We start from the raw sequence: 25,897 nt of genomic DNA, 5'->3' as shown, positions 1-25,897 counted from the left end.
AGGCAGGTGAGCAGTTGGGAGCCAGCAGTCCTGGATTGTGAGAGGGATGTCCAACTACCCGGTGGGATCGGGCCTAAACGGGCAGTCGGACATCCCTTCAGGGGTCCCACATTGGAAAGGGTGCAGGCTGGGCTGAGGGACACCCCCTCTCCCCTGCATGAATTTCATGCATCAGGTCTCTAGAATTATATATAAACTAGAGTTTTCTGTCAAATAGTTCCTGGGTAGGAGAATAAAAATTAAGCCAAAGCACAAATGTTTTATTTAAAACCAAAATTTTAATGTTTATCTGATTTTCTAGTTTTACTTAACTTAGGTTGAATGCCAATAAAAACTACATAAAGTACTCTTAAGTTTTATTGAGAGTGTTTAGTTTATGTGTTTCATTTAATGCTCTGCCTGTTTAGTTATACCAGCTGTGTTTTTTAGAATCATCCAATCTGTGCAGAATTTAGAGTGACTAGGCTCTCCCAACGACGGCCTTACAGAGGGACTTCTCAGAAGTATTCCTTCGTGTTGAGGTGACAATGCTGTGCAACCTTACCATTGACATACTGTAACAGCTTAGAATAACTGTGATAATAGAAAACCTGAGTTTCAGAGTTTACATAAGCACTACACATTTCATCGAGGTTTCATAATTGAATAATAATAATTAAAAAAGAAAAGCAGGTGCTGTAGCTCAAAAACCAGCTCAACATCGGTCGAGTTGATCATATGCACTTACTGACAATTTTATTAGAAAGGATTAGTTTTAAACATAAAGACAGTAAGACTCTAAGACATGAGAAGTTGAATACATGATATCAACCCATACTTTACCATTATTGGAAATATTACAGTACTACCCAAGTTATTAAAGAAAGAATGGAAATAATATACTGTATTCTTCATATCACTGTGCTTGTTAATTTTGTGGGTTTTTTTTTTTAACAACAAATGATATTAGTACAGATTTTGCTACATCAGGCATTCCATTTATAGTACAGTTCTTTTTAAAATATACTTGATAATAAAGTGTTAAATACTGAATGTTCTTTTTTTTATAAAGAATATTCAAGCATGAGATTTATGCAAAATCATTTGTGTGCATAAGAAAACTGCAATTGATGCTGTTTCTCTTAATTTAGATGTATCAATAGTTTTGCAAAATTCTGATGAAATTTTTTGTCCTAAAGTCAAGTCACTGATGTACCACAAGGTAATAGATTTTTGCTTCTGAGCATAATACCACCATTACTAATAGAGCTCAAGTATCCTAAGTTTAACAGCTTTTACATTTTATAATAAATGGACATTATTCATTGCTAATTACTACTTTCTGAAGTTCCCAAGCTGAACACTCATTCTACTCAAAACACAACGAAATGTTGCTGGTTGCACTTCCCAGTACTTCATCGGGTTCTTGAATAAACTTATTGCACTGTATAAAGACTTCTTCATCTTTGGCACTGTTGGGCAGAAATCATTCACTCCCACTTTCGTAATTGAATTCGAATGAAGGAAGATTATCTGTTGTAGTAATAATAAGGATGGATTTAAAATACATAGTAAATGTGAAAAGAAGATACTCTATTTTTAGTTCATGGGTTTATTTTATACTGACTTGAATATATTTCACTTAAAATACATGTTCTCGTTTATGCTTGTTAAATACTTAATTTAACAGCTGAGGTCCATGCGTCATACACAGAAGTGCTCTGTGTGTGAAGTGTGGTGTCAGACTCGCCGCGGCAGGAGCACTCTCCTGCTCGGCACCGCTCTTCTCTGCACAGCTGCCGGGTGTGCGGGTCGCCTCAGTGCCATCTGTGCAGCCATGCGCTTAAAGTGTTAGAATGGAGTTTAACGCTTTAAGAATTAGGCTTGCAATATGAGTGTGGAGAATTGTTAGCATTTTATGTGATCAAGGGAAAGAGTTATAGAGCCGCTTTTTTGTAAGTTTGTTTTATAGAAAAAAACATGTCTGTTGACATCTGACATACATATCTGCAATACATTATCAATAGTTGAATCTTTGCACCAGTGGACAAAATACAATTTTATAGGCTGTGTATATGTCTTTAACTTAAATTATTACTCAGAGTGCACAATATAGAAACTTTCCTTCATTCCCTTAACATCCCTTTAAATTCCTTCTTTGGTCTTTTTGGGGAACTGAGATTTCTGGGATGTAAAAACAATCTACTTAACTGACAGCATTTGGCATATAACAAAGTAGGAGCCTTTTGCTGGACAAGCTAAGTATTGGTTCTGGCTGTTAGGCGTTACTAAAGCCGTTCGGTTTGGCGTTGGAGTCCCTGTGCCCTGTGTCTCAGGGCTTTTGTGACGATGCTTTCTGAGCTGTGCAGTTCTCCAAGCTCAGTGCCGGTGCTAGGGGTAGTTTCCCCAGCCCCGTCTCCCTGGGAGTGGGAAGAGGTACTGGACATGGGTCTGTTAGCTTTGTGGACATTCCCTGAATTGTACCATTATGGCTGTGTTCTTCTCTCTTTGTGTTACAATTTTATTCAATTTTTAAAATGCTTAAATCTTAAATGGGTAGATTTAAGAGCTTCCAGAAGCTGGGGCCAGAGCTATGGAGGAAGTAGGCAAAGATGGGACGGCTTAAGAGAGGAAAGACTCAGGTCATGCTCGCTGTCTAACAGTAGACATTGAAATGGAGCATTGAAAAATTCAAAGCAAAAGTGATAACCTTGAGATGAACACCTGCATATAGCACTTCCATATTGATAGCTTGTATGTGACAGGAGTGTAGTTAACAAAACTTGTCTAAAGATAAATAGGAAAGAAATCTAGAGGCAAGTAGCTCAAAGCCTAGTTTTGGTCTCCACATGTTTTTGCTTCTTGGAAAGTGAAAACATTGTATATTATAGCAAGGAAAGCATATGAAGAAAATGGGCTAAAGTGAAATGGGGTTAAATAGGGATTCTTAATTTGAGGTCCATAGGTGAGAATTGGGGAGATCTGTGAAACTTTTAAAATTCCGTGCAAAATATTGTCTTCATTTTTGTTCTTGGGAATATCTTTATTTGATTCTCCAAGGACTCTGTGGTCCCTCCCTCATAAGTTAGGAGTTGCCAAATTAGATGGAAAAGATTTCTAATAATGAAGAACAAGAAATGTGAACCTATGATGTTCCAAATATGGACTTTTGATTTTATATTCTAGCCTTAATTTTTTAAGAAGCATACACTTCTAATCTAACACTGCATTGGTAGTGAAAATACGTAGGACCTGTCCCCACGGTCTGCCTTCATGGAATGTTTACAGAGTGAAAGGATGTGTGATTCTGCCCGGTTTCCTCCCGCCCAGTCCTGCCTTTACAGAGCCTCTGCCCTCCCAGAGCCCTGAGCTTCGCTGACCCTCTGCCACTGGGCCTTGGTCTCCACGGGAGAACGGGCAGGATGGAGATGGGTGCCTGTGTGTACTAGTGACGTTTCTGTGGAAACCATTCTCCTAATGCTCTCTTCCTTTACCCTTGCTACTTACTTGGTCTGTGCAGTAGGTACTGATAGGCTTCATAAAAACAAAGAAAAGTACTCATATCTACAAAACACAAGTAGAATGTTTTACCTGGAGGTATTTCAACTCCTGTAATCCTGAAGGGATTTTTTTTAGTTTATTGTGTTCCAGATGTATTTCTCTTATACGTGGTATGTTAGCAAGACTCCCATTTTCGATATCTGTGATTCTGTTGTTTCCTAGGCCAAGCCTAAAAATGATATAAAATTCATCAACTCTTAAGCAGATAGTGTGATAAATTCAGCTCAAAACACAACTGAGTTAAAAATATAAACCTTTCCTAGCCTATCTAATAAAGAGGGAATATGCTAATTGACCATCACACCCTCACAAAGATGGCGGTACCCACAGCCAATAAGGAGGGAATATGCTAATTGACTGCCACGCCCTCAAAGATGGTGGTGCCCACAGCCACAACATGGTGGCACCCAGTCCCCTCATCCCTGTGGGGGCAGCAGGCGCGCGGCATGGCCAGGCCTGCCCCCAGACGGGTCCGGCCGCTCCGCGCACCTGCCTCCGGAGTCCCCCCAGTCCCCTCAGCCCCCAGCCACCCAGGGCCGGCCCAAGGCTGGTGGCTGCCCAGCCGCCCAGGGCCACCTGAAGCTCCGGTAACCAGGGCCGGCCGAGGCTTGTTCTCCCGGCAGTGCCAGCAGCAGAGGTGTGATGGAGGCGTCACCTTCCCCTCATCTCCGGCTCGCCTCCCGCCCCTTAGGGCTCCTGGACTGTGAGAGGAGGCAGGCTGGGCTGAGGGACCCCCCTCCAGTGCATGAATTTTCATGCACCGGGCCTCTAGTTTATATTTATATTTGTGTTCAGAGAAAGGCATTTCATGGTTTTATTTAACAGCCCTCTCCTCCACTGTCAGAAAATTCTTTATGTAACTTACTAGAGGCCTAGTGCACAAAATTCGTGCAAGGGGGGGTGTCCCCTCAGCCCAGCCTGCACCCTCTCCAATCCGGGACCCCTCGGGGGATGTCCGACTGCCGGTTTAGGATTGGACCTAAACCGGCAGTCGGACATCCCTCTCACAATCCGGGACCACTGGCTCCTAACTGCTCACCTGCTTGCCTGCCTGATTGCCCCTAACTGAACCCCCCCCTGCTGGCCTGGTTATCCCCAATTGCCCCCCTCACCAATCTGGTCACCTCCAACTGCCCCCCCTGTGGGCCTGGTTGCCCCATGCAGCCTGCTGCTCGGTCGTTTGGTCGCCCATCACTAAGCCCCCTGCTGGCCTGGTCGCCCCACGCAGCCTGTTCGGTTGTTCGTTCGGTTGTGATGGTTGCTTAGGCTTTTATAGAGATAGATACTTTTAAAAAGGAACATTTGAAAAGTGTCATCTGCCCTGGCCAGCTTTGCTTAATGGTTAGAGCATCGGTCTGCACACTATGAGAATCAAGGGTTTAATACCTGGTCAAGGGCACGTACATAGTTGCAGGTTTGATCCCTGGCCCTGGTCAGGGAACATGCAGGAGGCAACCAATCGATGTATCTCTCTCACATGGATGCTTCTCTCTCTCTTTCCTCCTCCCCTCTCCCTTCTACTCTCACACTCCCTCTAAAAATCAATGAGAAAAATATCCTCACTCCTTGGGCAAGGATTTAAAAAAAAAAAGTGAAGTGTCTTGTGATTCTACTTGGTGCCCTCTTTCATCACCACGACAGAGTAGTAGCAGTTCCTTCCAGTTTTCCCTTCACACTTTCCAGTAGCAACAACAATAATCTTCATTAGGTCCCTATACACATTCTCCAGGAAATTTCACTCATATTCATCACACAGACTACCACTTGCAAGTAAGGATTTGGGGAACTTTTACCTTTGCAGATCTTTGTATCGTTTAAAATCCTCAAGTTCCACTTTTGAAATTTTATTATAATCTAAATGAAGCTCTAATAAAGTTGATGGTAGCTCTAATGATAAGGAAAGAAATGTATGTTAGATCAAGTAAAATCAAGCCCCATTAATTATTTACTTGTTGAGAATCACAATATAGACAGGTAATTTTTTAGGGATCTGTTTTTTTTTTAGTTTTTATTATGGAAAATTTCAAACATACACAAAAATGGAAGCTAGTATTATGAACCACCATGCTGTTGCCAAGTTTCAACAATTATCTTAATTTTTCCAATCTTGTTTTATCTACCCCATTAGTTTCTGATTATTTCTAATTGAATTTTTTGTGACATTGGTTAATAAAATATCAGTTTCAACTGTACAATTCTATAATACAACATCCGGGTATTGTATTGTATTGTGTGTTCACCACTCAAAGTCAAGTCTCCTTCTATCACTCTCTTTTACCTTCCCCTCTCCCCCTGGTAGTCACCATACTGTTGTCTGTGTCTATTAGTGTTTGTTTGTTTGTTTTTTTGTTTGTTTGTTTTGATTAATCCCTTCACCTTTTTCATACAGCCCCCAACCTCCCTTCCCTAATTATTGATTATTAAAAACAGTTTATTTGTTTTTATTCCTTTCCCTAATGATCTCAAATATGTTGTTGATTTGTTCAAATCTGTATCCTAATAAAGTTTACCGAGTACATTTATTTGGTTCTTAAATCTGTTCTCCTATTACATTCTCTCTCTTCTGTTGATTAGTTTCAGATATTGATTTGTTTGAGATACGCATTTGTGGGTTGGGCTAACGACTTCCACAAGGTAGTTTATCATGTCCTCTAGACCCCGTACTTCTTAGGACCTAGTGGTTAGATTGAGAGACAACCAGATTAGACTCAGAAGGAGCCCTTTCCCCTGATGGTCTTAGCATTCATTGGTGACTCCTAGGTCCATTACTTCTCTAAGAATGGGAACACGGGCTGGCCATTGCTTCTCAGTGGTAGAGCATTAATCTAGGAACCAAGAAGTCACTGTTCGATTCCCGGTCAGGGCACATGGCCAGGTTTTCCGCTCGATCCCCACTGGGGGTGTGCAGGAGGCAGCAGATGTTTCTCTCTCATAATGTTTCTATCTCTCTATCCTCCTTTCTTCTCTCTCTAAAATCAATAAAAACATTTTTAAAAAGAGAATGGGAACATGATGATTTTCCTGATTTTGTCATTCTTTATTTATTACGTGGAATTCTTCTCTAAAGAATTTTCCTTATTTATTTACTATGTGATACAGTTTTACAGAAAAGGCAGCATAAATGCTCGATTATTTCAAGAAATGAATTAGTACAATGCCCAGAGGTGACCAGTGAATTTTTTTACTATCACTATGAACATGTAGTTTTTTACTCTATTTGGTCCATTACAATATTAATTCTTTTCAATTAGCAGTAGTTTCTGCATAAATCAAGAGAAGCATCTCTCTCTTTTTTAAATTCTCACCTGAGGATATTTTCCCATTGATTTTTAAAGGAGTGGAAGGAGGGGGAGAGACAGAGAGAAACATCGATGTGAGAGAGACACCCTATTGGTTGCCTCCCACATGTGCCCTGACCAGGGCTGGGGATTGAGCCTGCAACTGAGGTACATGCCTTTGACCTGCATTGAACTTGGGACCCTTCAGTCTGCAGGCCAATGCTCTTTCCACTGAGCCAAACTGGCCAGGGCAAGAGAAGCATCTTTTTTTACTCTACCAAGTGCCATCTGGCACATGGCAGCTACTCTGTGAATGCTTGCCGCTTCTCTTCTTCAACCTGTGTGTTCTGACCCCAGGCCTCCTTAGATTAATTGAAGCTGGAATATAAGATAGCAACTGGAAAATTAAGTTAGATTTTAGGAAAATTAAGTTAGATTTTATTTTATTCTATGTCGGACCTAGTATTGTATGTAATACTTAGTATTAAAAATGTAAAGTATTATTTGTCAACCAAAGGTTCTAGTTAACTAGCTGAGAAAGGTGTTCTATTTTTCAACTCTTGCTGAAACATTTCCTTCCTATATTGGTGGCAAAGACTGATGAAGGTAATTAAAACATCCTTATAAATATCAGTATTCTTCATGGCTGAGTTTATGTTGATTCCAGAATCTATTCTGAATTTTAAAAGTAAATAAACTAGAGAGCAGGAAAATAATTCTAAACCAAGAGCGTTCTAATTTCTTGAATTCTGATTAGTTGAACCTAATTACTTTATGGAATGACTATATACTCACTTCAATATGTAAGAGAAAAGGTTCTCTTTTTAAAGACCTTATATATTAGTTAAGCAAATGCATACAAAAATCACTAGAAAAAGTTCACAGAGTGTGCTAGCCTACTCTAGAATATTTTATAGCAAGTCAAAGAAGAGAAATATCTGCTCATGTGGAGGAGGCAGGGAAACGTCTTGGGTTTGTAGAACTTAAGGGGACTTCTCTCTAGGCCTGGAGAAGGTAGGTAACCAAAATGAATAGGCTCTGTAGGATAAGTGAGCAAAAGTATGAATTTGGGTAGCAGCTCCTTGACTGCCAACAAATATCAGCATACTTTTATACAGGTATTTCTATTCCTATCCTATCTTCAAACAAGCCTCTCCTTCCCTCCACACAATACCATTTATTATAAAGTAGGATTTTCCAAATGAATAGGAAGAAAACATTTCTCACTATCTTTATGTTAACTTGTCAGGTATGGTAAGGACTTGTTGGTCCTAGTTCATCCTGCCACAAGGGGCATTGATGGTTGAATGATAACATTTAGGCGGTCAGCCTTAACATTTTGTTGTTGTTGTTAATCCTCACCTGAGGATATTTTTCCATTGATTTTTAGAGAGAGTGGAAGAGGGAGGGGAAAGACACACAGAAAGAAACATCGATGTGAGACACATCCATTGGCAGCCTTAACATTTTAATTTTTTAAAATTGATTTTAGAGAGAGAGGAAGGGGGAGAGAGAAACACTGACCTGCTGTCACCCGTGCATTCATTGGTTGCTTCTTATATGTACCCTGACCAGAGATCGTACCCACAATCTTGGCCTATCGGGACAAGGCTCTAACCGACTGAGCTACCCGGCCAGGGCTAACCTTAGCATTTTAACAAATAAGTTATAAAACAAAAAACTTAACTGGATTATTAATGTCCTAGGGATCTCGGAGGAGTAATTATGTAAGATGAGAGATTTTATTCCAATTTAGATTCCTAAGACGTAAAACCTTCCTTTAGGCTTTGGAAGAATCTTGAGAAGTTAAAGCTTCCTTTTAAAGAGACACTGCACCGTGAGGAGACTTGCAGTCCGTATGGTTTGCAGTGTCCCCATGTCTGAGCCCACCCTCCCACAGCACTGGCTCTCCCTTCCTCTCTGAATCAATAAGAATATATATATATATATATATATATATATTTTTTTTTTTTTTTATTTTTTTTTTAAAGAAGTATTTTACTTTGAGGTGTCAGCTTCAGATCACATGGTAAAGGATGGTACTCATTCTGGTAAGTGATGTCACAAGAGGGCGTGTCCCGGGTCCTCAGCATTGTCCTGGGGCCCTTCTGTGCAGTGACTCATTATTCTGACAGCAGCCCTCTCACCCCCGCCAGGGCCGCACAGCGCCACCCAGGACAAGAGTCTGTGGCCCCGTGCATTGTCCTCGGTTTTCTTTACAGAATTCTTACCTGAAACAGGTACTTCACAGAAGGACAAAGTATAGATAGCAAATATTAGGAAAGGAAAAGAAAACTAGGCATTTATTTCTTAATGTTTGTTCTCACTGTGGTGGGGTGGAGATTCTGGTTTTATACTACATACGGCTCTCCAGGGTGTTCATGAGAAAACACTCGATTTCATACTACACTGACCAGATATACTGGCAGAAAGGATTCTAATTTCAGTATGTACAGTTTACAACATTACATTTTAATGGTCATTTAAAAAATAGGATGACATTAAAAAATACGTTATTTTACACAAAGTGAACACAAACCTTTAGGAATTGAGGTCAGTTTTGCTTCTGCGATTCGGACATGGAACACTGTCAGCCCTTCGAACGCCCCCGGCTCAATGCCATTGCTGTCGAGAGGGTTTGCGCTCATTTCTGTGGGGGAATGACAGGGCTCAGCGGTGTGTGGAAGGAGGCCACCTAGCATGCACATCCCAGGACGCAGTGCACGCTAGGCTGTTCACTCAGTGTGTCTGCTTCTGTTGCCTTCATTTCCCCTCAGTCTCCGAAAAAGACTGCTTTGCAGGTTGGAATGTAATAACACGTTTACCACTTTGCTTTCAATTACTAAATCAGTAATTTATCATTCTCTCCCAATCAGAAGCATGGTCAAGGATTCATTACAGTAATATTACTGTAGAAAAAAGATCAGCCTTCATATAATTTAAAGTATTTGTTTGCCAGTGTATATTAGTTTGTTACCTAAACTTTTAAAATTATTAGTCAGTACGAAATTGTTACTTGATTAACAGAAAAATAACCGAGGAAATGCCAGTAAGTGAGGCTATGGGAAGGGCAGGTACTTGGCTAAATTAAAGGGCATAAACGAAGGAGAACATTGGTTGGGAATTTTGAATGGGTGTGGAATGGGGAGATGGCATGGTTACTCCATGGGTGTTAGAAGAAAAACAGAGTGGAATTTAAAATGTACAACAAAAACCATCCTTAGCTCAGTATTCTTAAAGCAGTTAATGAAAAGTTAGATGTACATTCCAGACAGTATCCGAATGAACTTTCTATACTGTATTTGAGTAGTTTGTATAATACACTTAGAATACTACCTTTAAATTTAGTGATAACAGATTTTACCGATTAGGGAGCAGTCAGAAAACAAAAACCATACTACGTATTTAAGAGCAGAGTCTGAGAGTTCATGTGTGTGTGTATTACAAAAGGCATCTTTCAGTACTATACAATTTTACATTTTATTTGACTTGTAAGTGGCTTATCTAGGTAAAGAATATTAGATTCAAAATTTTTTTAGAAATTATCAGTCTTAAAGGTTAATGATGATAAAAATCTCTATCTCTGTGTATTACTTATAATTTCTAAATGTCTCATTTATTTGCAAAAACTTACCCAGAACATGTAAAGCATTCATTCCTTTGAATGTTTCCTTTTGTATTTTCTTAACCTTATTATCATGAATTCTGAGTTCTGCTAATGATTTAGGAAGGTTAAGTGGTATTTCATTTAGTTGATTGTGGGACAAATATAATCTTCTCAACTTCTTTGTGGTTTGAAAGGCTTTGGGGTGTATCTTTGTTAGCTTGTTGTTGTTCAGGATCAAAGCCTAGATGAAAGATAGAAAGTGGCACCATATTAGGAAGCAGATTGACCTGCCAGGATTCCACAATGGCCAGTCACTATGGAAGTCAGTGCAAACTGCATCATTTTCTGTACTTGATTAACAATGTCAGTAATTGCTCAGCCCAATCTAAACTAAATATGTATATATTTACACTGAGTTGGAACAGTGCAAAGCTTTAATGAGTGGTTTTGTGTCTTTGGTTTATTTTGAGGAGGTGATGTGTTACCTGGTTGAGGCCCCTCTAGTTTCCACTTCTCTTTAGGGCAGTAGTTGGTAGTGTTATCTTTATCTCACCTTAGAATTGGTTCACTCTGCAAAATTAAGTTTAACCTCACTTCTTTTGTGTTTCCTACTCTTTACCATTTTCCCCAGAATATAGACCTGTCAGAGTAAGCTCCTACCAAGTGCCCTCAGACATATTTCAGATACTGGGGACAGTGGGGGGTCCTGAGCAATGCCTAACCCTTTCTCAGTTCTGCGGGATGTCTCCATGTGACAAGGCAGCATCCTTTAGAGGAGACAGCAGCCTGAGAGTAAAAACACTTGGTGACCCAGCCACTCAGCAGTGAGTATGCAAATTAACCCAGCCAAGAAAAAACAGCACACCACTTGGTGACTGCCTTCTCCCCGCTGTGCCCTGTGGAGGGTGTTGGCTGCTATGATGGGGGTCCCCTGGGACGTGGGAACGTCAGAACCCAAACTGGGAAGTCTTTGGCAGCCAGAACTTGTCAGTCACCCTAGTAATTATTTTCACTTCAAAATGAACGTTGCCTAATCCTTCTTTTACTGCCAGGTTTTGCAAGGGTGTTTCCCCAGGGGGCGTGGCAGGTGTGTAGCTTCCTTCGGACTTTTACCCCCTCTGCTGTCCAGATGCCCCGTTCTTTCAGGGGCAGCTCTAGATGCACTCCTCTTGTGAATGTTGTCCCTAGTCCCCTTCTACAACAACCTTCCTGTGGTTTCCACACTGAGTTAATATGCCTTTCTCGTGTTATTCATGTTATTGGTATTGCACAGAAGAAATACAAATAAATGCTTTGACAGTTAAATTATCTTTATTATTATAGGCACTTTGCTTCTCCCTTTTCTTGCTCTTCATTCAGACATCACCAGTGCTGATACAGTTTTTACCTGAGAAAAGGTAGGGCTAGGGGAACAAATGAAACTACAGTTGTTACCAAATGCTAACATGTACTCCTTTCTGAATGCATGATGCCAGTTATAACTTCGTTCTCTTTTCATTTGGTTACATTGCAGTGTGCGGTCAGGTGAGGGGAGGGGGGACGGGAGGACGTAACAACTTTATGAACCTTCACTCAACCCTTTGAGGTCAATTTAGCGAAAATTATGTCTCCTTGTGGTGGTGAGGAAATGGGCCCAGTGCAGACAAGCGACTAGCCTGCTCTCCTCTCTGGCCCGCCTGCCTGCCCTCCAGTCTCCCTTCCTGTCTGTGCGCTTCCTGTGCCTGCACTGCCAAGAGCCCACAGGGAACGTGTGCCTCAGGCAGGTCCTCCATCACGTCTGGGTTTGTTCCCCTCCCTGGGTAAGACATGCCATTGTCAGAGCTTCATAAAAGGAGGTGTAAGTAGTACAAATGGGGTAAGAGTTTTTGTGGCATGCCATCAAATGCTTCCCCAGCAAGTCAGGTGAGCAGGTTGTCTCCAGGTGATTTGTATTTTCAGTGTTGGCTTTCATATAATAAGTAGAGGCCTGATGCATGAAATTCATGCAAAAGTAGGCCTTCCTTCTCCCGGTTGCTGGCACCAGCTTCCCTCTGGCACCCAGGACCCTCCAGCCGCCTGCAGGCACCTGAGACCCGGGCTTCCCTTGCAGCCACGGCTTCATCCGGAAGGACATCTGGTCTAATTAGCATATTACACTTTTATTATTATAGATTCCAAAAGGGGCAGTTATAGAGCCCTACCCAGTGTAGCTCTAGGGAAGGCCAGACAATGAGAAAAATATAGCCTTTTAGAAATAGCCACTATGATGAGTGAGGCTGTGACAATGGACTGGAGGTGACCTGGGAGCATGCGCACGTGTGTGTGTGTGTAAGGATCTCACTCACTCTCTAACGCTGTGTTGTTCTTGTGTAAGAACCACGATGCTAAACAAGTCGCTGAAGCATAATATAGAGAATTCACAGAATATCTAAAAACATTTTTATTCTCTTTAAAGACAGGTACTGATGACACTGTAATTCAATAAATGTTTTGAGATAGGGTGCCGAGATGTGAGCCCAGTTGTGCCTGACTGGAGAGCACTCACCCTCCAATACAGTGCCCCCTCGAAACTGCGCCTAAGAGACCATCACGGCGGCCTGAGATGGCTTTGCCATCTTCTTATGCGGCCTTCCCACTGATTGACAGGACTACATGTGCAGGAAGTCCCTGGAATGCTCCTAAAATGCAATAATGTTCTGACAAATTAAGTTGAAAACTTTTTATGGTTTTGGTATTAAATCTGACATTAAATATTCTTGTGGTCGTGTAGCTGAAAATAGGTTAAGAAGTGGTAGAAGCACTCATAGGCTCTATGTCCAACTTATGAGGGTAGAATGGTGACCCATTCTCGCCACCTCCGCTGTCCTGTGGTCTGTCCTGAACAGGCGGACTGGATGGATCCTGGGTGGATCCATTGTGCCATTTCTGTTTCTGATTGTCTTAATATTCAAGTGAGACCTCGGTTATAAGATAAATATATGCTCTTTCAGTTTCTCCCCCCTCCCCCTCTCTCTCTCGGAAACTATGCTATGTATGGGCTTAACCAAATCTGAGCTGTCTGCATGGTACGTTTGAAAGGCCCCAGGAGCCTGATGTTGGAAGTGCAGAGAAGAGAGTGACTTGGCAGGGGGCTGACCTGGCTCCATTCCAGGCAGGTTTAGGGTGAGGACTGAGCAAGAGAGCCTAGTAGAGAGCATCCCTCCTGGTGCCGAGGACATGACCAGCCGATCTTTTAGCTGAAGGAGGGCACAGGCCTACTTGATGGCAGCAAGAGCCATGTGGGCGTGGTGCTCTCCCTCTCCTCTGTGACTCACTGCCGCTGCCACGCTGTGAGTGCCTTCGCTCAGCGCAGCAGGAGGAGGCGGACAGTGGCCCTGGAAGAGCAGTGCTGGCTGAGCACGGTGCTGAGGGGAGAGGGACACCCTGTGACCGTGCGGAGTCAGGCTCTCCCCAAACTTAATTGCAAATTAAATTGGAAATTTTACTTGCTAAAACCTAGAGTCTCAAAATGTTAAAATTAGAAATAAAAATCTTTTAAATCTTAGAAAATTAAAATGTTAATAAATACAGTAAAGCATTTTTATTTTTTTTTATCTTTTAAGGTTTAGAGAAAAAAAGCCATGAAAATATATATTGTCATTTAGATATATTGCATGTGGCACTGTTAGACTTAAATCAGTTGGTTTGGGTACCCATTTCCTTAGCCCTGTATGCTATTAGTTCCTGTAAGTACTCAGTGTTACTCATTTTAGTGACTACCTGAATAGGTCATAAGCTCATTTAAGGACCATTTAGTTAATTCTTAGCCCACTGCCTTTCACCTGATTGTTGTCAGTAAACACCACTTGAATTAAATCTATAATTTTTCATTAACCAGAACACCATTGAATAGCTAAGTTTCTGTCCTCCTTCACACATCAAAGTAAGACTGACTTACACAAACACAATACGAGTGATTATTTTAGCAGTGATAGAGATTTTCACTTAAATATTTGAAAATATGAGCATATATTCTTACATAAAGTGAAGTGAGTCCTTTAAAATCATTTTCTTTGATTTCCTTAATTTTATTGTTTTGAAGGTCAATCATTCGAGTATCCAATGGAATGTTTCTCGGGACAGAGGGCAAGCCTGAGAAATAAACAAACGTTAGATGTACACTCTTTTCTTAGAGGAGATAGCTGATATGTTAGGCTGTGCACTTGTTAAAGTCCATGGTTACCATTAATAACAGATGACTTAACATGTAACGTATGACAAAAACATTGTTCTTTGGAAAGGCCTAGACCGTTTCCAGTCATTTATCTTTACAAGATGTCTGGCTGGTCCAGCCGTCACCGCTGGACTGCTGCCTGGGCCTGGCGTGGAGGAGGCTCCAGCGAGGCCAGCTTCTGTGGGTGCACTTTGACTGAGGAACATTCAAGTTCTTTGCAAATTTGTGGTCTGTTGAGCATTTTAGAGTTCCATTTTCTGAGGGAGAAGAGTGACAGATACCCAAACTGTTCGTTGTGAGTGTCATGGGGAGGCGCAGTGTCCGCTGCTAATGGGGAGGTGTCATGGTAAGGTCTGTGCAGTGCAGATTCCGTTCAGTAGATTTGATTTTATGAGCTAACTGTTCAGGGGACACTATTTCCAAACAGCTGTCTGTCTGGAGGCAGGTGGTTTCAGCTCTCTGATGACAGTGTGTCCTGGAGCGGAGCTGGCAGCGGCTAGGAAGGCCTTGGCCTAAGGATGCTGTGCTGACGACGCACATCCTCTTAGTCACAGCCACGGTGAACCAGCCCAGTGTACACCCACCGGTGTCAATGTTGCTTGCCTGGGATGCAGCTTAGAAATGACAGTACATTCTGATATTTCCTAACTACAGCCGTTTCTCACGACAGGGTCTGTCTCAGCCTCTGAGTTTCTCCTTTCTGCTGCTCGTCCCACACTCGCGCTGCTGTGCTTCCAGACTAGCTTTTCTCAAACATTACCTCATCTTATCATCCCCATCACAGCAATGCCAAAGGTAGAGCTTAAAAACCATTTTTTTCTAACCTGTGTATTTCATTAAGATTTTCCCACTGATTCTAGTTCATAATCTTAACGAATGCTTTTTGTTCACCTCTCTCGTATTGTCCCTTAGTAGCACACTTTGTAAAGTCTCTGGAGTGGATTGTAACAAGCTTTGACTAGTGCCCAAGTGCCATAGCCGCAGGACGAGACACCGAGTGTTCAGACGCACTCTGCAGCGGCCCTGATGGCCTCAGCCCCTGGGACGGGGTGCCAGACCTTGGCCTCCTGCAGTGTGCACATTTGAGTCACCTCTTTTGGAAATAGCTGACTACAGCACCTCTTCATATAAATCCCATCACATCCTCTTTTGAGCAGGGTCTGAGTGTGCCCTTCTATGGGAGAACACATTCATTAAAGTATTAAAAAAAATAAAATAGAGAATTACACATTTTTAACAGACTTTAAAAGTAATTTAGTTCAGCCACTTCTTATATAGACATTCTATACTCAAATCACTAAAAACAAATAGGGAATTGTCTTTAAATGAGACTTCACAACTCTGTAACCTGTTCATTGCCCTGGACAGTGGATTACTTTTTTAGTGTAGAGTTTTACTAGAAAGCACACTCTCAACCTTCTGGTGCCCTGAGGTGAAGAGGCTGCAGTAACATCCATTCCTTCTGACGGAAATGAAATCGAGGCACTTTGGTTCAAATTTGGGAAGAGAAGGAAATGCTCTCTATATGAAATTCTCATGGTTTTCCTCTGATTTTCAAAATAAGTTTGCATGTACTTTGTGGTTTGTTATACTTTTCAAAAATTAAATTTTGTCAGAATAGGATTATTCTCCAAAACAAGTTGACATGTTCTTACCTAGATCAGAACAGTGTACAACTCTTGAGTAGCACTGGCATCCAAATGGACATGTTGAAAACAGATCGAATGAGAAGAAGGGGTTAATTGGCTCTCTTGTTGGAAAAAGAGAGTTGTCAACATCAGCGTCACCTTCATCTTCCATGTCCTTCAGCATCACATTCTTCAGCGTCATGTATGAAGGGCGAAATAAAGGTTTGGCAGAGCACAAAGCCAAGAAAACTAGGAGCACATACTCCTTCATGTTGTCTTGTGTACAGGGCCAGTCTAAGACTAAGTAGACATTGAAGATTAAGTTAACAGTTAAACACAATTCTGCAACTGAACTTTTCTCAGAAGTGTCATTCTTGTCCATTGTGAGTAAATTTTGCAACCTTTTAGAAAGCAGTTCAGCAGTATGCATTCGAAACTTTAAAAAGATCTTTGTTTTTCATCCAGTATTTATGCTTTTGGAATCTAATCTCAGGAAGCAATGCTAATGTGCATAAAGATGTTCATTATAGAATTACTAGAGGCCCGGTGCACGAAATTCGTGCACGGAGGGGGGTTGTCCCTCAGCCCAGCCTGTACCCTCTCCAATATGGGACCCCTTGAGGGATGTCCAACTGCCCGTTTAGGCCTGATCCCGGTGGTATCGGGCCTAAACGGGCAGTTGGACATCCCTCTCACAATCCAGGACCAGGACTGCTGGCTCCCAACTGCTTGCCTGCCTGCCTTCCTGATTGCCCCTAACCACTTCTGCCTGCCAGCCTATCACCCCCTAACCACTCTGCTGCCAGCCTGTTTGCCCCCAACTTCCCTCCTCTGCCGGCCTGGTCACCCCTAACTGCCCTCTCCTGCAGGGTTGATCACCTCCAACTGCCCTCCCTTGCAGTCTTGGTCCCTCTCAACTGCCCTCCCTTGCAGGCTTGGTCTCTCTCAACTGCCCTCCCTTGCAGGCCGGGTGCCTCCCAACTGCCCTCTCCTGCTGGCCATCTTGTGGTGGCCATCTTGTGTCCACATGGGGGCAGGATCTTTGACCACATGGGGGCAGCTATATTGTGTGTTGCAGTGATGATCAATCTGCAGATTACTCTTTTATTAGATAGGATAGAGGCCTGGTACAGGGGTGGGGGCCAGCTGGTTTGCCCTGAAGGGTGTCCCGGATCAGGTGGGGGTTCCCTTGGGGTGTGGGGCGGCCTGAGCGAGGGCCTGTGGTGGTTTGCAGGCCGGCCATGCCCCCTAGCACCTAAGCGGAGGCCCTGGTATCTGGGATTTATTTTCCTTCTACAATTGAAACTTTGTAGCCTCGAGCGGAGCCAAGCCTGGGGCTCCTTCCGAGGCCGGCAGCCATTTGTGTTGGGGTTATAATTGAAACTTTGTTGCCTTAAGCGAGTGGGCCCAGCCAGGGTGTGCGGAAAGCTTTGCTTCCTCTGTTGCCGGTGGCAACCCTGGCCTGCTCTCTCAAGCTCCATTCTGCCGCCATTTGTTTGAATTTGTTTACCTTCTATAATTGAAACTTTGTAGCTTGAGTGGAGGCTTAGGCCTGGCAAGGGCAGGCGGAAAGCTTGGCTTCCTCTGTTACCTAGGAAACCTTGCTCTCTGTGGCTGTAGCCATCTTGGTTTCGGTTAATTTGCATACTCTCTCTGATTGGATGGTGGGCGTGGCTGGTGGGTGTGTCAGAGGTATGGTCAATTTGCATATTTGTCTATTATTAGATAGGACTAGAGGCCCGATGCACAAAATTCGTGCACTGGGGGCAGGCGGGGGGTCCCTCAGTCCAGCCTGCACCCTCTCCAATCTGGGACATCCCTCTCACAATCCGGGACTGCTGGCTCCCAACTGCTCACCTGCCTGCCTGCCTGATTGCCCCTAACCGCTTCTGCCTGCCAGCCTGATCACCTCCTAACCACTCCCCTGCCAGCCTGACCAACGACGAACTGCTCCCCTGCCAGCCCGATCGTCCCCAACTGCCCTCCCCTGCAGGCCTGATCGCCCACAACTGCTCTCTCCTGCTGGCCATCTTGTGGTGGCCATCTTATGACCACATGGGGCGGCCATCTTGTGTGTGGGTGTGATGGTCAATTTGCATATTACCTCTTTATTATATAGGATGTATGACTAGAGGCCTGGTGCACAAAATTCGTACACTGGGGGGGGGTGGTTCCCTCAGCCTGGCCTGCGCCCTCTTGCAGTCCGGGAGCCCTCAGGGAATATCTGACTGCTTAGGCCTGCTCCCCTAAGTGGGCAGTCGGATATCTGTAGTGCTGCTGCAGAGGTGGGAGAGGCTCCCACCACCGCCGCTATGCTCACCAGCCGTGAGCCCAGCTTCTGGCTGAGTGGCGCTCCCCCTGTGGGAGTGCAATGACCACCAGGGGGCAGCTCCTGCATTGAGCGTCTGCCCCCTGGTGGTCAGTGTGTGTCATAGTGATCGGTCATTTCTCCATCGGACCGAAACTGACTCTCTGACATCCCCTGAGGGGTCCCAGATTGCGAGAGCGCGCAGGCCAGGCCGAGGGATCCCACTGGTGCACGATCGGGGCTGAGGAGGGACTCAGGAGGTTGGCCAGCCGGAGAAGGACCCCGGGAGGGCTCTAGGTCATGTCTGGCCCATCTCACTCAGTCCCTATCAGCTGGACCCCAGCAGCAAGCTAACCTACTGGTCAGAGTGTCTGCCCCCTGGTGGTCAGTGCATGTCATAGCAACTGGTCCACCGGTCGACTGTCTGCTCCTTGGTGGTCAGTGCACATCATAGTGAGCGGTTGAGCGACCTTAACATATCATTAGCATATTACACTTTGATTAGTTGAATGGCTGACCAGATGATCAGACATTTAGTATATTAGGCTTTTATTATATAGGGTAGCAAAAAATTAAAAATGGCTAAAGGGAAATATGTGAAATATGGTATATTCTTGAAATACTTTGTAACCTATAAGATATTTGCACAGATGTTTAAAATTATTAAATTTCTTTTAAGGAAAAACAAATATAAAAATCTATACATGGCAAACAAACAAAAACCCTGACACAAATATACTAATTGATGATAATCTCTGGGTGGTAGAATGAGGAATGACTTCTTGTGTCTTTTTCTTTTTTAACTTTTATAATGAACAGTAAGTACAACTTTTTAAAAAAATAATTGACTTTGAGAGACAGAGAGGAAGGGAGAGGGAGAGAGAAAAGCATCAATGTGATGGTGACACAGAGGTCAGCTGCCTCCTGCACGCCCCCACTGGGTCAGGAATGGAACCAGCTACCTTTCAGTGCACAGGGCAATGCCCAGCCAATGGAGCCACACATTTGGGAAATGCTTAATGTTGGAACCAAGAATGTCTTCCGGCACATTTTTCTCTCTTTACTAATTTTGCCTTCTATTAGCCATGTAAAATTAATCTTACATTTTTGTATTCACATATTTTGGTTACTTCAAAAGAGAAGTCAGGCGAACCTTGATTCCACAAGAAACTCACCGTGTACAGCAGGGGCGGGGAACCTTCTCTCTGCCAGGGGCCATCCTATATAATAAAAGCCTAATATGCTAAGTGTCCGGTCGTCCGATCGTCTGTTCAACCAAAGTGTAATATGCTAATGCTATGCTAATATCATTCAACCGCTCGCTATGACATGCACTGACCACCAGGGGGCAGACAGTTGGCCGGTTGACCAGTGGCTACGACATGCACTGACCACCAGGGGGCAGATGTTCCAACTGGTAGGTTAGCTTGCTGCTGGGATCCGGCTGATTGGGACTGAGACGGGCCGGACACACCCTGGAGCCCTCCCGAAGTCCCCCCTCCGCCCGGCTGGCCAAACTCCCGCGTTCCTCCTCAACCCCGATCATGCACCAGTGGGGCCCCTTGGCCTGGCCTGTGCCCTCTCACAACCCAGGACCCCTCAGAGGATGTCGGAGACCTGGTTTTGGCTCGATTCCTCAGGCTAGGCCAAGGGATCCCACTGGTGCACGAATTCGTGCACTGGGCCCCTTAGAGGTAGCGAGTATAAACTCTGATATTTTTCTTAATAATATATATCCTGAGCCAAAACCGGTTTGGCTCAGTGGATAGAGCATCGGTCTGCGGACTGAAGGGTCCCAGGTTCGATTCCGGTCAGGGGCGTGTACCTTGGTTGCAGGCACATCCCCGGTGGGGGGTGTGCAGGAGGCAGCTGGTCGATGTTTCTCTCTCATCGATGTTTCTAGCTCTCTGTCCCTCTCCTTTCCTCTCTGTAAAAAAATCAATAAAATATATTAAAAAAAAAATATATATATATATCCTGGGCAAGGAAAGCAAAAGAAAAATAAATGGGACTACATCAAACTAAAAAGTTTTTTTCACAGCAAAAGAAACCCATCAACAAAATGAAAAGACAATCCATTGAATGGGAGAACATATTTGCCAATGATACATCTGATAAGGGGTTAATATCCAAAATTTATAAAGAACTCACATAACTCAACATCAGAAATACAATCCAATTAAAAAATGGGCAAAGGACCTGAATAAACACTTCTCCAAAGGGGACATACAGATAGCCAACAGACATATAAAAAGATGCTCAACGTCACTAATCATCAGAGAAATGCAAATGAAAACCACAATGAGATATTAATTCACAACTATCAGAATGGCTATCATCAATAAATCAACAAGTGTTGGCAAGAATGTGGAGAAAAGGGAACCCTTGAGCATTGTTGGTGGGAATGCAGATTGGTGCCACCATTGTTCCTCAAAAAATTAAAAATGGAACTGCCTTAAAAAATAAAACAAAAAAACAAAGAAAAAATAAATGAAACTGCCTTATGACCCAGCAATTCCACTTCTGGGTTTATATACACGAAGAAACCTAAAACACTAATTTGAAAGAATATAGTCACCTCTATATTCAGCATCTCTCTATATAAAAGCGTAATATGCAAAGTGTCCCCTTGGGGGTTCGACCAGGGAGTTCAATTGCTTGCTATGACATGCGCTGACCACCAGGGGATGGCGTGAAATGAAGGAAGGCCCCGGCCAGCAGCCGCTAGGGACCCCTGTGCATGAATTTTGTGCACTGGGCCTCTAGTTACTTATAATAGCCAAGCTATGGAAGCAACCCAAGTGTCCATAAATGGATGAATGGATAAAAAAATTTGTGGTACATATACACTGAGTGGCCAGATTATTATGATCTGTGAACGCATAATGATCTGGCCACTCAGTGTATATCCTATTTAATAAAAGGCTAATATGCAAATTGTCCCCTCGACCACGAGTTCGACCAGCAGGCAGGCCGGCCAACTGCCCATGTCCCCTCCCCATGGCCAGGCTGGCCAGACCCCACCCATGCACGAATTCATGCACCGGGCCTCTAATATATATATATATATATATATATATATATATATATATATATATATATATACACACACACACACACACACACACACACACACACACACACTGAGTGGCCAGATTATTATGTGTTCAGAGATCATAATAATCTGGCCACTCAGTGTATACAAGGAATATTATTCGGCCAGAAAAAGAACAAAATCTTACCATTTGTGAGAGCATGTATAGACCTAGAGGGTATTATGCTGAGTGATATAAGTCAGTTAGAGAAAGACAAATACCTATGATTTCACTTATATGTGGAATCTAAACAACACTATACAACAAACAAAACAGAAATAGACTCGCTACAGAGAACAGACTGATGGCTGCCAAAGGGGAGGTGGATTGTAGGGCTGGGTATTCAAAAAAAGGCGAAGGGGTCAAGAAGTACAAATTAATAGTTACAAAACAGTCTTCAGGGATGTAAAGTACAGCATAGGAAATATAGTTAATCATATTATAATAACTGCAGGGTGCCAGGTAAGTACTGGAAATATCAGAAGGAACATATTGTGAAATATATAATTGCCTAACCACTATACTATACACCTGAAACTAATTCTAATAATAAAAGCCTAATATGCTAAGTGTCTGGTCGTCTGGTCATCCGTTCAACCAATCAAAGCATAATATGCTAATGATATGCTAAGGCCTCTCAACTGCTTGCTATGACATGCACTGACCGCCAGGGGGCAGACAGTCGACTGGTTGACCAGTCGCTATGACGTGCACTGACTACCAGGGGGCAGATGCTCCGACCGGTAGGTTAGCTTGCTGCTGGGGTCTGGCCGATCGGGACTGAGTGAGACAGGCCAGACACAACCTGGAGCCTTCCCACGGTCCCTCCCCAGCTGGCCAACCTCCTGCGTCCCTCCCTGATCCCAATCGTGCACTGGTGGGGTCCCTCAGCCTGGCCTGCGCCCTCAGCCTGGCCTGGGACACCTCAGGGGATGTCAGAGAGCTGGTTTCAGCCTGATCCTGCTCAACACAGGAGCTGCCTCCTGGTTGTCAGTGCACTACCACAGGGGGAGCACCGCTCAGCCAGAAGCTGAGCTCACGGCTGGCGAGCATAGTGGCAGTGCCAGGAGCCTCTCCCACCTCCGCGGCAGCACTAAGGATGTCTGACTGCCAGCTTAGGCTCACTCCATCAGACATCCCCCGAGGGCTCCCGGACTGTGAGAGGGTGCAGGCCGGGCTGAGGGACCCTTCCCCTCCCCCGCCCCGCGTGCACGAATTTCGTGCACCAGGCCTCTAGTTTGGATATAAAACATCATTTGTGGCCATCCAAAATTATCAACTTAAAACTAACCTGCTGTATTTGGTCAAACATTTAGTTAACTCACCCCTAATGCCTTGGCAGGGCCAGGCCAAATGATTTCTTGGCCCTATGGCCCTCGGACCGAACGTTCCCTACCCATGATTTACACCCCATCTGAGATGATACAGACTTGATAAAGTACAAGTGATTGTAGACCCCAAACCTTAAGTCTGTTTATCAGTAGAAAAATATGGAATGTCCAGGAGAGAATACGGCATAGTAATGTCCTGCCCCTCCCCACCCCATTATTCAGAAAGAATATAAGAGAATATTCTCATTTAATATGATGTGACTTTTAGTTATTTGTCCTTATTTTAAATTTTGAGTTTATTACCATGGCTTAGGCTCTTGCTTGATTAGTTTTGGAGGTATTTATGTTGTGTCATTTATAAACTGAAATTTGTCTTGTTCTCAGGAAGACTCAGTATTTTCCCAATATAGACCAGTTTTGCCAGAGTTTCTTACTCATGCAGAGCTCTGGATTTTGGTTTCAAGTTTCCCTAGATCGGAATAGTATTTGGAATGTGATTTCTGTGCTGATAATTGGTATTAACGGAGCCGTGGCACATAGAGGCTCCTCCCCTGGCCCTCGTTGCGTCTGAAGAAGCTGAGGCCAGCCTTCTCACTCCTGCACTGCCCACCTCCTGCATGGCCTCCACCAAGTCCCAGGCCCAGTGACTTCCAGACAGTAACCCAACTGTCCGAGGAGAGGCGGGCTGAGAAGCTCGCCCAGATTCCCAGGCTTGGCAACAGACCTGAGAAATGTCTTTCTGAAATTGCAAAGGCTCCTGTTTTCCCCTTCAATGTTCCACAAACTTGGAATGGAAAATTTGTCTAAGTGAAATGGTATTTCCTGTCAGACACTATTATTAGGGAAACACGTTATTGCTTTTAAATCTCATGCTTGGCAACTTTTCCCTTTGGCTGAAATATTTATATCAGTTCACAAGTGCCAGTATATGAGTGTTACATAACATATTCTGCACATTCAGAGGTGGAATCCAGACTAAATTCAGGTGTAAACAAGGTCAGTTAAACATCCAAATATGCATTTGGAATCTTATTCACAGCACCTCTTGGTCATGGAAACTGATACTTCTATAGACTAGACTTTCCTTAAAGAAACAGTAACGTTACCTTATAAGTATAAATAACATCTGATAAAAGAACTTGTTGGCTGCTTTTCCAATTTTTGTCCATCAGTTTTTCAGTGCCTTCTAGCAACCTAGCTGCTGTCTTAAAAGCAAAAGCTTCTTCATTTTTCTGCTGTTTCCTCTAGTTCCTTAAGACTTGTGCTTATAAGTCAATCTGTTTTGTCTCATATCTCAGATTAAGTATAAAATATTCTGTTTTAATATTTTTAATATGCAGTCGCTAGTTGTAATAGAGGCCTGCACGTCCCCTCATCTTCCCAGCACTACACAATGTGTGAAATATGGAAAACAAAATATCAAGATGCTTTTGCATATGTGTGGGCTTTGGATTTACTTTTTTAAACAATTCAATGGTTCTTGGTGGGATTAAGTTATAAAAGTACTTTATACTTTTTAGAGAGACCTAGACCCCTCAGGTTTCTCTGTGATCTATCCTACACATGTGGCCACGGTTCCTGGTTGTCACCCCTCTGAGTAGTTAACAAGGAAGAATGCTCTGCTCTATTTAAATTATGAGGAAGTAGAATACCAAACACATTGTTTGATTTTCTTAAATCTAAGATTTAATACAAAATTTACTTTGGGGTGGGACAAAAGAAAACTTTGTTTTAAATTCTGACTTTATGGATTTTTGTGAAAAGAAGTTCCTAATTTTTTATGTTGAATATAGATCTAGTTAAACTGTTGCTGATCATAATTCTTTCTTGAAATTATATGGATTTCTGTTTTTACTGTACAGTGCCATTTCATCACCTAAGAATAAGGAAGACATTTATCAAGGGAAAATATGAACATTCAAATGTGTAACTAAAAATGAAATTTGAATAATTCATATATTTTTAAATACATTAGAAAATATAGTTTTACATTTCAAAAGAAATATTTACTATTTCATTTAATGTATTTGTGATATTCTCAAACTTCCTTATCATTAATTATTAAGGTAATATTATTTTCCTAAAAGGAGATATAGATGTTTGTTTAAATGATTTTTTACAATTAACTATGTTAGCATTTATGGTAAAGCACAATGATGGGTTTTCACTTTTAGCTGTAAAAAAGTCACAATTATATTGAAATAAATTCATTATATGTAAAACAAAAAGAGTTATTTTAGGTTGCTATATAATTAAGTACTGCTTTTTAAGAAATTATACAAACTTTAAACTTTATTCTATCATTTACAAGCATTTATGTTAATAATATTAATGTCCCCTTAGTATTGACTATAAGGTAATTGTCTACTGGTACATGAAAACAACAACAACATGAAAACATACCTTGTAAGGAGAGAGCAAGTCCTCATGAAAGTCGAGTTTCCCAGCATGTACTGCTTCCCTGCAGGGATGTCCTCATGTACTCTGCAAGGAGGAGAGGAGGTGTCACATGTACAGAGGACCGAGGGGCTGCCCCTGGGGTGAGCTGCTTCCACAGATTAGCCCAAGTGAGTGCCGAGAAGCAAGATTAAAGCTTGTTACTGCTCATGTGTTTTCCATCACTGTTTGTATTGTAGCCAAAACTTCTAGCTAAACTCTAGACGTCTACTGGAAGATTCTGAAGAAAAAGAGTGCTTACTAATACATGGCAGCTGGCCACTGAAGTACATGAAGTCATTAAGAAATCCTGATTTGAAAAAATAATTTATGAAATTCTTAAATGAAAGAATACTTACAAATTACAAATTTAAAAATTACCCTATATAGTTCAACAAAATATTTATCAATCTTAGTCAAGAATACGAACATTATTGAAGTATAAACCAAACTCCGAGTGTATCTGAGACAGGAGCCATGCT

General features: G+C 42.7%; 2 protein-coding genes across 5 annotated transcripts in view; one reads left to right on the top strand and one right to left on the bottom strand.

The window, feature by feature from the left end:
* The window catches only part of CENPP (centromere protein P), a 316,284-nt gene that overhangs the window by 138,539 nt on the left and 151,848 nt on the right, over positions 1-25,897 (top strand). The window lies entirely within an intron of this gene.
* On the bottom strand, positions 218-25,617 carry ASPN (asporin). Of its 2 annotated transcripts, XM_079791361.1 has the most exons (9): positions 25,383-25,617; positions 20,379-20,480; positions 16,273-16,545; positions 14,423-14,535; positions 10,453-10,666; positions 9,358-9,468; positions 5,334-5,427; positions 3,571-3,709; positions 218-1,512 (listed from the first exon to the last, which is right to left on the bottom strand). In XM_079791361.1, exons 3-9 carry the CDS (start codon positions 16,514-16,516, stop codon positions 1,315-1,317), a joined length of 1,113 nt encoding a protein of 370 aa, XP_079647487.1. In that variant the 5' UTR covers positions 16,517-16,545; positions 20,379-20,480; positions 25,383-25,617; the 3' UTR covers positions 218-1,314. The 2 variants fall into 2 exon arrangements, with proteins under 2 accessions (XP_079647487.1, XP_079647486.1); XM_079791360.1 differs by lacking the exon at positions 20,379-20,480 and having other exon boundaries at positions 220-1,512; positions 25,383-25,616.

Source organism: Cnephaeus nilssonii (genome assembly GCF_951640355.1).
Source record: "Cnephaeus nilssonii genome assembly, chromosome: 14".
NCBI lineage: Eukaryota > Metazoa > Chordata > Mammalia > Chiroptera > Vespertilionidae > Cnephaeus > Cnephaeus nilssonii.
Note: the sequence above shows the minus strand (reverse complement) of the source record. Positions and strands in the feature narration are given on the sequence as shown.

Coding starts and splice junctions, on each gene's coding strand:
- ASPN (XM_079791361.1), bottom strand. CDS start 16,516: ATGAAGGAGTATGTGCTCCTAGTTTTCTTGGCTTTGTGCTCTGCCAAA. Junction 14,536..16,272: donor TGTACACTGTTCTGATCTAG/GTAAGAACATGT, acceptor TTTATTTCTCAG/GCTTGCCCTCTGTCCCGAGA. Junction 1,513..3,570: donor AGGAGTTGAAATACCTCCAG/GTAAAACATTCT, acceptor TTACTACAACAG/ATAATCTTCCTTCATTCGAA.